We start from the raw sequence: 12,113 nt of genomic DNA on the forward strand, positions 1-12,113 counted from the left end.
GGGGAGAGTTTTTTATGCATATAATTGTGGGTTGGAGGTAACCCTATTTTACTTATGTGATGTGGAAAATTCATAATTTGCACTTGGACTAATATGACTTGTAACTATCATTTCGACTTAAGAAAGGACATTAAGAGAAATTCACCCAAATTAATACTCATTTTGCACCATTCAAACCCCCATCCTACCCCTCTCCCTGTATAAAGATGAACCCCGGGACAGGGTACAATTTGTAGCCTAAATGATCCTCCCTCCCAGTCTGTACCACATCACCTCCCATAAATCTCATTTTGACACTATTTTACTTATCGTCTGTTCTACTTTCCTTTTGCATGAAAAGTAAGCACACCTTTCAAAAGTCGCCGTTTCGTATCTATCTCCCAAACATTCCCTTATAACACTATGGGACCTACATGCTTTACGGCAAAATACAGAAATGACTTCATGCTACCATAAAATTATCACTTATAATCAAATAACCAATTTTCATAGTACATACAGACCCTCAAATACAGTTACACTCATTTTTAATAAAACATTGACGGTTAACGTTTTTGCGAAAATGCCCCATGCTACCTAAGAAAAATCACAGACTAATCGGGATAATGTCGGGCTCAAATTTCCATAAAAGACGATTTGGCTATTTCTTTTAACTAACGTAGTAATGTATATTATCGCAAATCTCGCTTGAAAGTATATTAAACTAGGGCCGATATTTTAATATGTGTGTATTACAACAGCTTTTGGCAACAACGATTCTGTTCATGCTAATTGGCGCATTTTAAAAGACCTGCCCATATATCAAATGCATGTTGACAGCATGATGCCGAACACGTCAGAGAAAGAAAACTTTTAATAAAGTTTTACTTACAAGTTAAGAATCACAGAGTAGTCAAGGAGAACAAACAGGGCGATGTGAGAGTGCATGATTATGAAAAAAAGTACATGTAAAATTGATGATTATGAAAAAAAGTCACAAAGAGAAAAGGGTTTTTTTATTAGAAGGGACGGGTGCATAATACATCGTAGTCACACAGATTGTTATTCGCTGATCGAATAACATTTTGCAATTTAATACATAAAAATTCGTCGGAAACTGTTAATAAAAAAAATAATAAAGTATATGCTACGTTATCGTTCACAATGTACATGTACCATATGCGAAATATCGCACGTCAAGTTGAACAGACTGTTGAAATAGTATTTGATTTATATTTTTCTATCTAAATAATTATGAACGGTTTGTCTTTCTCAAACGTTAATATAAGTAATAAACATCAATTTTAAAAAGTCCATAGGGATAGGAACTTGGTTTGATACGTGATCAAATCTTCTGAGAGGCAAAATTGCTTGCTATGAAAACGGATGACTTAATAATCAAAGTAATTTATGAAGTAAATTCGTCTTCATATTTCTCTTTTATAAAAGAGAATTTATTTATAGGAATAAATCTTATAGCTAAAGAATTTATGCTCGTAAAAACGGGTTTAGACCATGGAAAAAAATTAAATTAGAGCGCATGCCTTAAGTCCTTGATCCTTTGAGATATATTGCACTTTCACGGAATAGCTTCGAAGGGAAATATTCAAATGCTGCCAAATGCTTATCTGAAAGAACGAAGTGCATTAGTGGCATATATAAAGACAATATTTTGACCAGAAATTAAAAACCTAACTGAATCTACAAGAATGGGGACTCGTAATTTGCCATTACTAGCATTGAGCAGCTTTCTTGGTAAGTCCAGCCATTTTTGTGGAAAAAGAACCACAGAGTTAGAAATTTGTTATAATTTAATTCTGGTTGGAACGCGGCATTTGATTGGTTAGAAAAATTAAGTTAGATTTGTATAACATATAACTTGGGTAGACATTGAGTACATTTCTTACATAGATGACAGATAATACTTAATATGCGTTAGCCAAATCTCAAAATAATCAATTCTTTTATAGCATAAGGGTAAGGAAAGATGTCTTACGGGTGTATGATAATTATGTATTTATACCTTGTTATTAAAAAACTATACATTTGCATATCTAACGTTTGTAAGTAGCTTCTCAATTTTCATACAAGCATGTAGCATCGGGGGGGGGGGGGTCTAAAAATAGAATTATCATGGCGTTGCCCCCCCCCCCCCCACCCACAAGCGAATTTGGATACAAAATCAAATCGATTTGGATACAATTCAACAAATGCGGAGGAAACAAATCAGAAATTTTCCTTTTCTTCAAACCCTCAACCTATAAAGGCCTGGGTGTTTTTTGGACATCTAATGCTTTTTAGTCATGATTATCATATATTTTACAAACTATTGTTTTATCTACCAATGCTAATTTATGTACTGTATATCCCACCTGATGTTGCAGTAGTTGCAGTTTGTGCTCACGATCCTTGCGCACAAGGTAACCATCAATCGATTAACGAACCTCACCGGAGCACCCTGTTCCAACCCGAACCGATGGATCGCCTTCTCTGTGACAACGGATTAACATCCGGATGGTACGTGTTCGACAATAATAACGAGATGCCGACGTCATGTGTGACCCAGTTTCACTGTGGGACCCACTACCCACTGTGGATGCAAGGCACAAACCCCTCCCCGGCTGATGGAGTTGTCCATAGAAAGGCTTGTTCGAATATCCATGGTTCAACTTGTTGCGACTTCTCACTGGATATCCAGGTGAAAAACTGTGGCACTTTTTACGTCTATTACCTTCACCCAGTTCCGGGATGTCCAATGGTTACTGCGCCGGTATGTAATCTCTTATGTTAATTATATTTTTATCCCAGATTACTTTTTCCACCACTTTTTGTTGTGCTCTTGATAAAGACAAACAACTTCTCAGTGAAAAAAACGATTGAAATCAATGTATCGCAAAAAAATGTTCGATTCTCTCTTTCCCACATTTCAAGTTTGTACCCGCGGAAATGTTCATAGTGTTTTTTACTAATTAACAATTTTTAATTGTCAATGTGCCCATGACTCATTAGTCATGGAATCATTGACAATTAAAAATTGTTAATTAGTAAAAGACAATAGGAACAACAAAACGTTCCTAACGGGAATTGAAAACATCGGTTATTTGAATGTTACTGAAAATGTTATATCTTTTCCCCAACCGTAAATTCTTCGTAACTCCTTGCACAGTTTTTCAACACTATCACCGGAGACTTTTTAGTGCAACGCAAACTGGTCTTCTGTTTTATTCTTGCTAATGAATGTATTTTGGGCACAACGCACTATTGATTATCGAAATACTTGTATTAAACAAAAAGTGACAGAAGCAGAAACTTTAGAGAGAGAGAGAGAGAGAGAGAGAGAGAGAGAGAGAGAGAGAGAGAGAGATATTCTCAATTGACTGTTGACTTACTTAAGGTCCTTTCTATTGGGTTTTTTTTTTCAGGAAACAAAACAGTTTGCAACGTCGGAGGTCAAATAGCTGTGGATGGAAACTGCCCTGGTATAATATTTACTCTTTATAATTCATTCATAAATCGATCAAACGGTATGGACTTTTTAAAAAAGTATTCTACATTATTAGATCTCTACCCAAAGTTGACACGTATGCCGGTTTTGCAAAAGCCAGAGGTCACTCCAACCAAGGAAGTTCGATTTCCGTGTAGAATCGACTACCCTATTGGCCAACCCGATGTTGGATTTATTGTCACGTGGACAGTTGATGGCCACGAACTTATCGATCCAACAACAAAAACCCCTGTAAAAATGGTATTGGTAGGAGACGCCAGAATTGCGTATCTAGACGCAATGAAGCTTAAATATAACCTTGGGAAAGAGGTAAAATTCAATTTTTGAAGATTGATGTTACTTTTTATTGCTATGGTAAATAAATCTTCTATAGTCTGTCCCAAGATATTTAAGCAGCATATTTTTACGATTTTTGATAAAAATATACATACCCGTGAAAAAAGTTCAATTGAAATAGACGAAAGGGAAAATTTCGAATATAATTTCATTCACACATTCACATCATGATAATTCACTCGGAAAGGTTCTCAGGAACGAAAACAGATTTCTTTCGGAGATTTATAATGGATATGTTTACATCTTTTCTCCATTCGGAAGTCACTCGAATTACCTAGCTCAACTTTTCAACGTTATCAGCTGGGTCTGTTGCTATGCAACATTTCTGTAAACATCACATTTTTAGCCATGTATTGAAACATGGAAAGCTAGAGGGGGCGTTTCAAAGAGGAAATCTTAGAAAATCTTCATACTTTAAAATAAACTTCGTTTAACACGAGGTATTTATAAATACAAGTATAAAATATCTTGGGACAGAGTATAAATCTTGTAAGTTCTAAAACTGCTCAATTACATGATGATTACAGCTTAAGTGCAATGTATCCACATACCATCCATCAAAAGGCCCAGGCATTAGCAGTGACACTCTAAGCAGTAATGGTTACTGGTGTGGGATTAAGGTAAGACGATTTTGTATCACAATTTTATCACTGATGTATCAATTTCGTATCGCTATTGTATCACTGTTGATGCATCACTGTTTAGTGTTCTTATCGCTGTTGTACCTCTGTTCAGTGTGTTATTGTTGTATCACTACTCTACCATTGTAGTATCACTGTTCTATCGATATTGTATTAGCATTGTTTCGCCTTTTATCACTGTTTTACGCCACATTATCTATACTACTATATTAAAATAATAGACTCGAATTTTTGGCCTTTAATACCGATAAATCGGAAGAGAACTGACTTTTTTTATATATATACATGAATATTTTAAACATCATTAGTACTTGAAGATTACCAATTTGTTTTTATTTATTTTTTTCAATCAAGCTTCGCTAATCAATAAACATTCGTCAAAAATTCCGGAAATCATCTGGATTTTTAGGATTTTACGATCTTGTGCATGCGCGTTTCATTCACACTAAATCACAGGAGGCTCTTTAGTTAATGTTTTCACAGTATCACATTTGCATGGATAATCTCAGAAACGATTATACAAAGATGTGTAAATTTTCATTGGAAATTTACTATATATATTCTGTGCATCAAAGAAAATAAGTGATATAACTCTTACACAGTGCATTTACTATGAAAAAATCCCGAGAGTTCCGAATGTCAACATGGTGTGTAAATTCGAAGCGAGTGAAAAACGTTGGTGAGAAGTGTTGAATTTTTCAATGATAAGAATTAAATACTTAATTATGATAGGTATTTACAGCCTCAAAATGGTGGTTATGAATAATTTGACTGTTATTTTCAATGCAACTTCATTACTTTTCTCCAAAATCGTTTTGGAACGATTCTGCAATTTTGTGTTACATTACGGGTATATGGGAGGCATTTTAACCGTGGTGAAGGTATGTCCCGATACACATTTAGATTATTCTTACTACTCGTAAGCAGAGTGTAGAGAAGTTGATAGCAATATTGTAGGCTAAAAGCTTGGTTATGTAAATTTCAACTATACGGTGTGTCGATGTATCATCTATTTCGTTAGTGTCCGATATCATATGCAATGTAAACTCGTGCACGCACGGGTAAAAGTCTAGTCAATAAAATCATGGCACAAGCGTATGTTTCCAGGTATCACAAGACAGAATAAACGTGGATGAAGGAGGCCCGGAGAAGACGGTGAAAGTCGAGTCCACCATACCCATTCCTTGTACTAGTGTTTTTCAAGACGATTGTAAACTGACTGTGGTCCTAAAAGGGCTTAAAAATCCGGCGGGTAAGACCATACAATGCCTTGTTTTATCATAACATTTAAAATATGTTTTGCACAACCTTTTTTTGTCTAGTCATCACATTCTTGTCACGTGTCAAAGTATAATTGTTTTAATAAAGATGGTAGAAGAAGAATATTTGCGTTGGAGATTTTTTTGTTTGCAAAAAAATTGTTCGAAAAAATACGTAATGTATAGTGAATAAATCTTTATACGCAAGAAAACTTTGATAACTCGCTTAAGTAAATATTGAAGTCGCAACATTTCACACGGCTAAAACATTGACTAATTCTTTGAAAGATGAAAACAACAGATATACGACGAACTCAACAAAACTTTCTATACTATTCTCAAATGAACAATTACTGCTACATGTACATTACCGTTAACAGTTCTTGTCTGTTTTTATAGTGTAACTATTTTAGTTGTCTTCGTTCACCTGTCTGTTTTATAAAGATGCCGTTATGTCGGGTTGTCACCTTGATCTGAAATTGAACAACGTTACCGGGATGTATTCAACCTATTTAACAGTCAAAGCAACAAGGGATTTCGTCAAAGACAACAACCACACACACCAACTAGGATTCCAACCCTTACCCGGTTTTCCACACGCCATGTGGGAGAATTACACAATTTCGCCAATAACAGTACGTACAATGTAGATACTATAATCATTTAATATTTATTAGTTTGATAAGATATCGGCGCTTCTGATTGGTCAAAAATTTCTTTGATACCTGCATCAATAAAATTTTGGTCGGGTCTACTTTTCTCATCTGATCTGTTCTTATTTAACAGTATTTATAGAACGGAAATTTCCAAAATAAACACTGTAAACAAAGTGTAAAGTTGTGTCTGTTTAATTGTCAGCAAACAAAATACAACTTTATACATATAGAAAATTAAAATTTTAACCTACGAATATAAAAAATACATACATTTAATTCACTAAATAGAAAATTAAGCGTCTTCCACTATTTCGTCTGCTTGAGATTAATCAACATTTACTGCGAGGCTGGCTGTTCCTTTTCCAGTAATAATTTTAACGAACATATAGGCCTATACACTTTCACGGTAACACTGCTGTTCAAATTTGAAATGATGATTTTTAAATATACACACGTACATCACCCCTGCGAATGTGTTCGGAATGTTATCTTTATTGTTGCTAAGACTGTAATAAATCCAGAGGTGCTCAAATGAAAGTTCACCAGACTTTCCCGAGATTTGTTCAGTTCCTGTGAAATTTCGAGCGGAAGTATAAGTGTTCGGAAAATATTCTTAAAATACTTATTATAAGTACTGGTCGTTTTTCATATCATATCCTACTTTGATTTATGTTAAAAATGAAAATCTATGAAGATATATGTCTTATTTTATCATCTAGTGCTTATTTAAATTAAACGATGATATTCAGAACAGAGTTATCGTTCGTGTTCAACTACTCAACACGTGGTTGAAAATGTAAACATTGGGTTACTTAATAAAATCATAGCCATGTTTGATACTTTTGGTGTGCAATACCATGCATTTTAAAAATTGAACGGGTGTCTGTTTTGTATAGAAACTTAGTATATCGAGCCATCTTCAAAAAACATTCTGCATAAAACAGTATATAGTCTGTCCCAAGATATTTATGCAGCACATTTGGACAATTTTTACTAAAAATACACATACCTGTGAAAGAAGTGCAATTGAAATAGTTGAAAGGGATATTTTCCAAGATAATTTCATTGACACATTATCATCTTTCACTCGAAAAAAGTCACAGGAACGAAAACAGATTCCTTACGGAGATTTATAATGGGGAATGTTTGCATCTTTTCTCCATTCGGAATACACTCAGAATACATCGCGTAATTTTTCAACGTTACCATCCGGGCCTGCTGCAATACAAAATACCCGTAGACATCACATTTTTTAGCATTGTATTGAAACCTGATAAGCTAACAGGGGCGTTTCGACTGAGAAATTTTGGAAACTTTTCATACTTTTGAATGAACATCGTTTGAACCCTGAGGTATTTATAAATATCAAGCAATTAAGCCAAATGTGAATCCAGGATATCTTGGGACAGAGTATAGTCTGTTTCACTATTGATGCTATTACTACATGTAGGTCAGGCGCGGATCAAAAAAATAATCCTTAGGGGTGATCGCCACTAAGCATGTTAATTGTTGTAACAGCGGGGAAAAACTGATGTTTTCTATTTCTAGAACTCATGTTATCCACCAATTAATAAAGATAAAGTTTAAAACCAATAAACATCTAGGTTTTATATTTGACTGCAAGTGCCTAACATTTTAGAAAATAGACTATAAACACCAGGCACGTTTTTTACTACGAAACTAAAAGGTTAAAAATAAAATCACGTAGTCTTAATTTAAATGACAATAATATTCGCAGGGGTGTACATGATCGGTCATCAGAATAAGCATCGTAAAACAAAGCTGAGCAGTGCATCAACTCCTTCAGCGCATTCCAAGCGGCAGATATACCATTCGAGTACATTGCTGGCTATCTAGTTACCACAACGTTTTCAAAAGTCGCTTATACATACTATTCTTTGTCGACATATCAACTATTTTCGTCCACGATCGCCTCTCCTTGCATGGGTATGCCCGGTTGCCCAGAAAACCAGTTTTAACTAATATGTCTGCACAGTGAATAATATCACAAAATATCGCATGTATTTTCCTTTCGTTTTCAATTCAGCATTATTTACAGATTTTAACTCACTACTGTGTTTAATCCATTAGATTCAGCTCAATAGCTCTGCATCAGCTGAAGGCGCATCCATTTTGAATACTGTTGCTGTCATACGCGCCGCTTCATTTACATTATTTACATTTTTCATCAATGACACTTCACAATTTATGATTCGAAAATGTTTTATTAAATTATAAGAAATGAAGATAAATAGCTCATTGATGAAAAAGTTTTCCGGTCAATTTTTTCTTTGATACGTCGATCAATAGAAAAATTATTATCTTCATTTCTTAATTCATCTCAAAATCCGATGTTGCAAATGTATATGATTATGAGTTCTGATTTTATTTACATTATGTAATAACAGGTTGAGCACAGTTCTCTTATAAAGAAATGATTACGCTAAACGTGAACTTTACCTCTTTTCAGTAGGCTCATAAAAATATTCCTGCAAATTCGGAATTTTGATATGTTTTCATTCACATCTTGTTATCTTTAACATATTTTTGAAATATCAAACACCCACTTACTAAATGTATGCTTCAAATTTTGATATTTACAGCTGTATTTCAGTGAAATCCAGTAACAACTTAAATCTATTCAAGAGATTTCTTACGATAGCCTCTTCAATATAATAACGTACGTTATAGTTATATTAAAATTTTAATATGATATTAAAATCAGAGATTTCTAAACCAAACTATACCAATCTGGTTATAAATTCATTTATCAGTTGCTCTGAGAACATAAGTTCTCAGGTTCATAAACAAAATATTAATCCCATTGACATTAGTCTTTAATATCTACTTTACTTAATCTCCCTACAAATGAATATATTGGTAGACAATAGAAGTTTGAAACTAATGTAACAGCTATATGTGTAAATGCTGATGTTTCTGGTATATCATTACCAACTCTGTTGTATCGAAAAAGTCATGCCTGTATAAATGAAAATGTAAAAAAAAAAATAGCTAAGACCTCGAAGAGTACGGTTGGGAAACTTAAAACAATCCAAAAGATGTGAGCTTTTCAACCAAATTAAACCAAACCGGAAAGGTTGTGATATTTAGCAAAAGTCAACATCTTGGTTGGCAACCTGGGATCAAGGGCAATGCATTGTTCTTAAAAATTTGAAAGTTAAGTGGAAATCAGTCACCCTGACGGCAAGACAATTAAATACATGTATGCTTATTTCATACTGGAAATACATTACACTAGGTGAACACTAAGAAGTTTTCTTGAGTGTACATAAAGAAAATTCCGCATCTGCGGGAGTGTTTTATTACTGAAAAGTGGATTGGTTCCCGTTTAGCGTAATCATTCCTCTACAAACAAAGTAACTGTGCCCAACCTGTAATATGAAGTAAGGAGATCAGTACACTGTATCACTGAAAGCTGTAACGAATTCATACCTTAGATTATAACAACAGATAAAGAACATGGCAGCTGTAACCCATGGGGAGATCCTCACTTTACAGGCTTCGATTTGAAAAAGTAAGTATTGTATTCTATGATGTCATCATACTTGCATAGTAGGAACTGAGGAATTATCATATATACTATGAATAAATATATAAAATCAAATGGTGAGAAAAAATAAAGTATGTCCTTTAATTTTGATGACACTTGAAAAAAATCTGAAAATTTCTAAAAATAATTTTTCAAAAATTAAGAATTTCTGTGTGATTTTTTTTACGCAACTTTTACGCAACATAACAAAGCTTTTGTGGTATATAATAAAAATTTAGATATATTTTTACAAGTTCCAACTAAAACAATTGCACAAAAAATCAAAAGCGGGAATTAAAGCTTTTTAAAATCAGCTTTAATTTCTCAGCTTTTCCTATTTTTTTTGGCCTTGTTGCCATAGCAACGGATGTCAATTTTCATAATAAAGTTCATATAGCATGGACATTGATATTGATGTAAAAAATTTAACAGTTTCCCATTTTGGCTTATTAAAAAACCGCAAAAAACTGATTTCGAAAATTTGTAACGGTTTCCATGGTAACATTTTAAAAGTATTGGTTTCTCCATCAGTTTTCTGATAAAATTAGATAATTGAAAATAGGACAAAGGCTGTTTTATGTCTTTGATTGTTAACATTAGTGGACAAAACCTTCTAATGTGGCTTCAAAGTAGGTAAGTTTTGCTATTTTTTCATCTTTAGGTCGATTACTATGGCAACGGTTACCCTTAGCAACCTACTTTTAGTGTTTTTTTGCGTTTTACACCTAGGTGTGTCCATGTATGAAATATAAGGAAAATTGTTGATTATGCGTGGCCAGACCCTTCGTATAAATTTTTGATTCTTACATAAAATCTTTAAAAGGACCAATAAAAACCATTTTAACAATTCTTTTTTTAACGTATTACATTTTTCTTACAGAAATTACAATGTCTATGAAATAGGAGACTTTATTCTCTACAAGTCTCTAAACCAAAAGAGACCATTTGAGGTAACTCTCGATATAACATACTGATATTATTTTTTACACTTTTCTCTTTCTTTTTGTTAATAAGCAAATAATGAATGTTGCAATGTATAAATTTAACAGGTTCAAGTTCGTACGGGGCCATGTGGAGGCGTTCAGCCGTGTATCTGTGCAGTCATTGCACGCGAAGGAAATGACGTAGTGGAGGTTGATCTGTGCGAAAAAAGACCTGGCGTTGTAGAGGCTCCTTCTGTTTCGTTTCCAACCGGGCATCCATTGGAGGGAACTACTGTTAGCCGGGATAACAAAGCTGGGAAAATATTCTACGTATGCCATGTTTTTTTTATTATTATTAGAAATTATTTTAAACAAATATTTATCAAATTCAGATACAGTCATATATCTTCAATAGAGTGGTTATCATTGCAGCAATCTTCAATAGAGTGGTTTTCATTGCAGCAATTCTTATTTCTTTTTGCGAGGAATCAAAATCATCGTAAAAAATACATGTACAATGTACATGTATTCCGTTTTTAATTATAAAAGGAACGTCACGTATGTTGATATTTGCGTTTGGCACTTTTACCTCATTAGGCGTAAACTATTTTTAGATCAACTTTCCCTCTGGAACTAGAATTCAAGTTAAAACTGGAATAGCACACATGGACTTGGATGTCCAAGCCCCACCGGATGACTTTAAGGCAGCTGAGGGACTATGTGGAAACTGGAATGGTGTTGAGGGGGGTGCCCTGAGGGGCGGGGATGGCCACCTTTACACACTGACCACCGTGACTAACTTCACCAAGAGTTGGCAGTATGGGTTTTTTGCATAAACAATTTCAAGAATTTTTTTATTTATCTGGGTTTTTTTTCACATCTCTGCTCTAAATAATAGTATTATTGGGTTGTAAAGCTATTTTTGTCACAGACTTCCAACGGGCACCAGTATGTTTTACCAACTGCCGAAATACGAACAACATTTAGCGCCAAAATTTGAATACTGTTCCTGTAATCAGGGTCCAGTTCAGTGCACAAAAGCTGGAAACGGTGCCCTCAATCCAAACAAAGTGAGGAAATGTGTTACACTATTTATTTTATGGTCTTACACAAAGGGATTAATAATAGATTCATAGTAATAAAGACCGAGTATATGGTCTTAAGGACGTTGGATCCTGCGATCAAAAGTCTCTAAGTTTTTTTCTTAAGTATTTTTTAAATATCTACACACATATATAAACCAAAATTCAAAACAAAATTTTGG

The 12,113-nt window shown here is 34.0% G+C and overlaps 1 protein-coding gene across 1 annotated transcript; it reads left to right on the forward strand.

Moving 5' to 3' along the window:
* Positions 1 to 4,306: 4,306 nt before the first annotated feature.
* On the forward strand, positions 4,307 to 11,985 carry LOC105327289 (von Willebrand factor D and EGF domain-containing protein). The gene is made up of 8 exons (XM_066071729.1): positions 4,307 to 4,440; positions 5,569 to 5,713; positions 6,165 to 6,355; positions 9,835 to 9,911; positions 10,807 to 10,876; positions 10,976 to 11,179; positions 11,464 to 11,666; positions 11,781 to 11,985. Exons 3-8 carry the CDS (start codon positions 6,173 to 6,175, stop codon positions 11,983 to 11,985), a joined length of 942 nt encoding a protein of 313 aa, XP_065927801.1. The 5' UTR covers positions 4,307 to 4,440; positions 5,569 to 5,713; positions 6,165 to 6,172.
* The last annotated feature ends 128 nt before the right edge of the window (positions 11,986 to 12,113 follow it).

This window comes from Magallana gigas, chromosome 2 (assembly GCF_963853765.1).
Source record: "Magallana gigas chromosome 2, xbMagGiga1.1, whole genome shotgun sequence".
Classification (NCBI taxonomy): Eukaryota; Metazoa; Mollusca; class Bivalvia; order Ostreida; family Ostreidae; genus Magallana; species Magallana gigas.

What these genes read in the sequence shown, in the direction of transcription:
- LOC105327289 (XM_066071729.1), top strand. Translation starts at nt 6,173, where the DNA reads ATGTCGGGTTGTCACCTTGATCTGAAATTGAACAACGTTACCGGGATG. An exon ending in AAGCTGGGAAAATATTCTAC is followed by an intron (nt 11,180 to 11,463) that starts GTATGCCATGTT and finishes AACTATTTTTAG; the next exon opens with ATCAACTTTCCCTCTGGAAC. An exon ending in AACTTCACCAAGAGTTGGCA is followed by an intron (nt 11,667 to 11,780) that starts GTATGGGTTTTT and finishes TTTTTGTCACAG; the next exon opens with ACTTCCAACGGGCACCAGTA.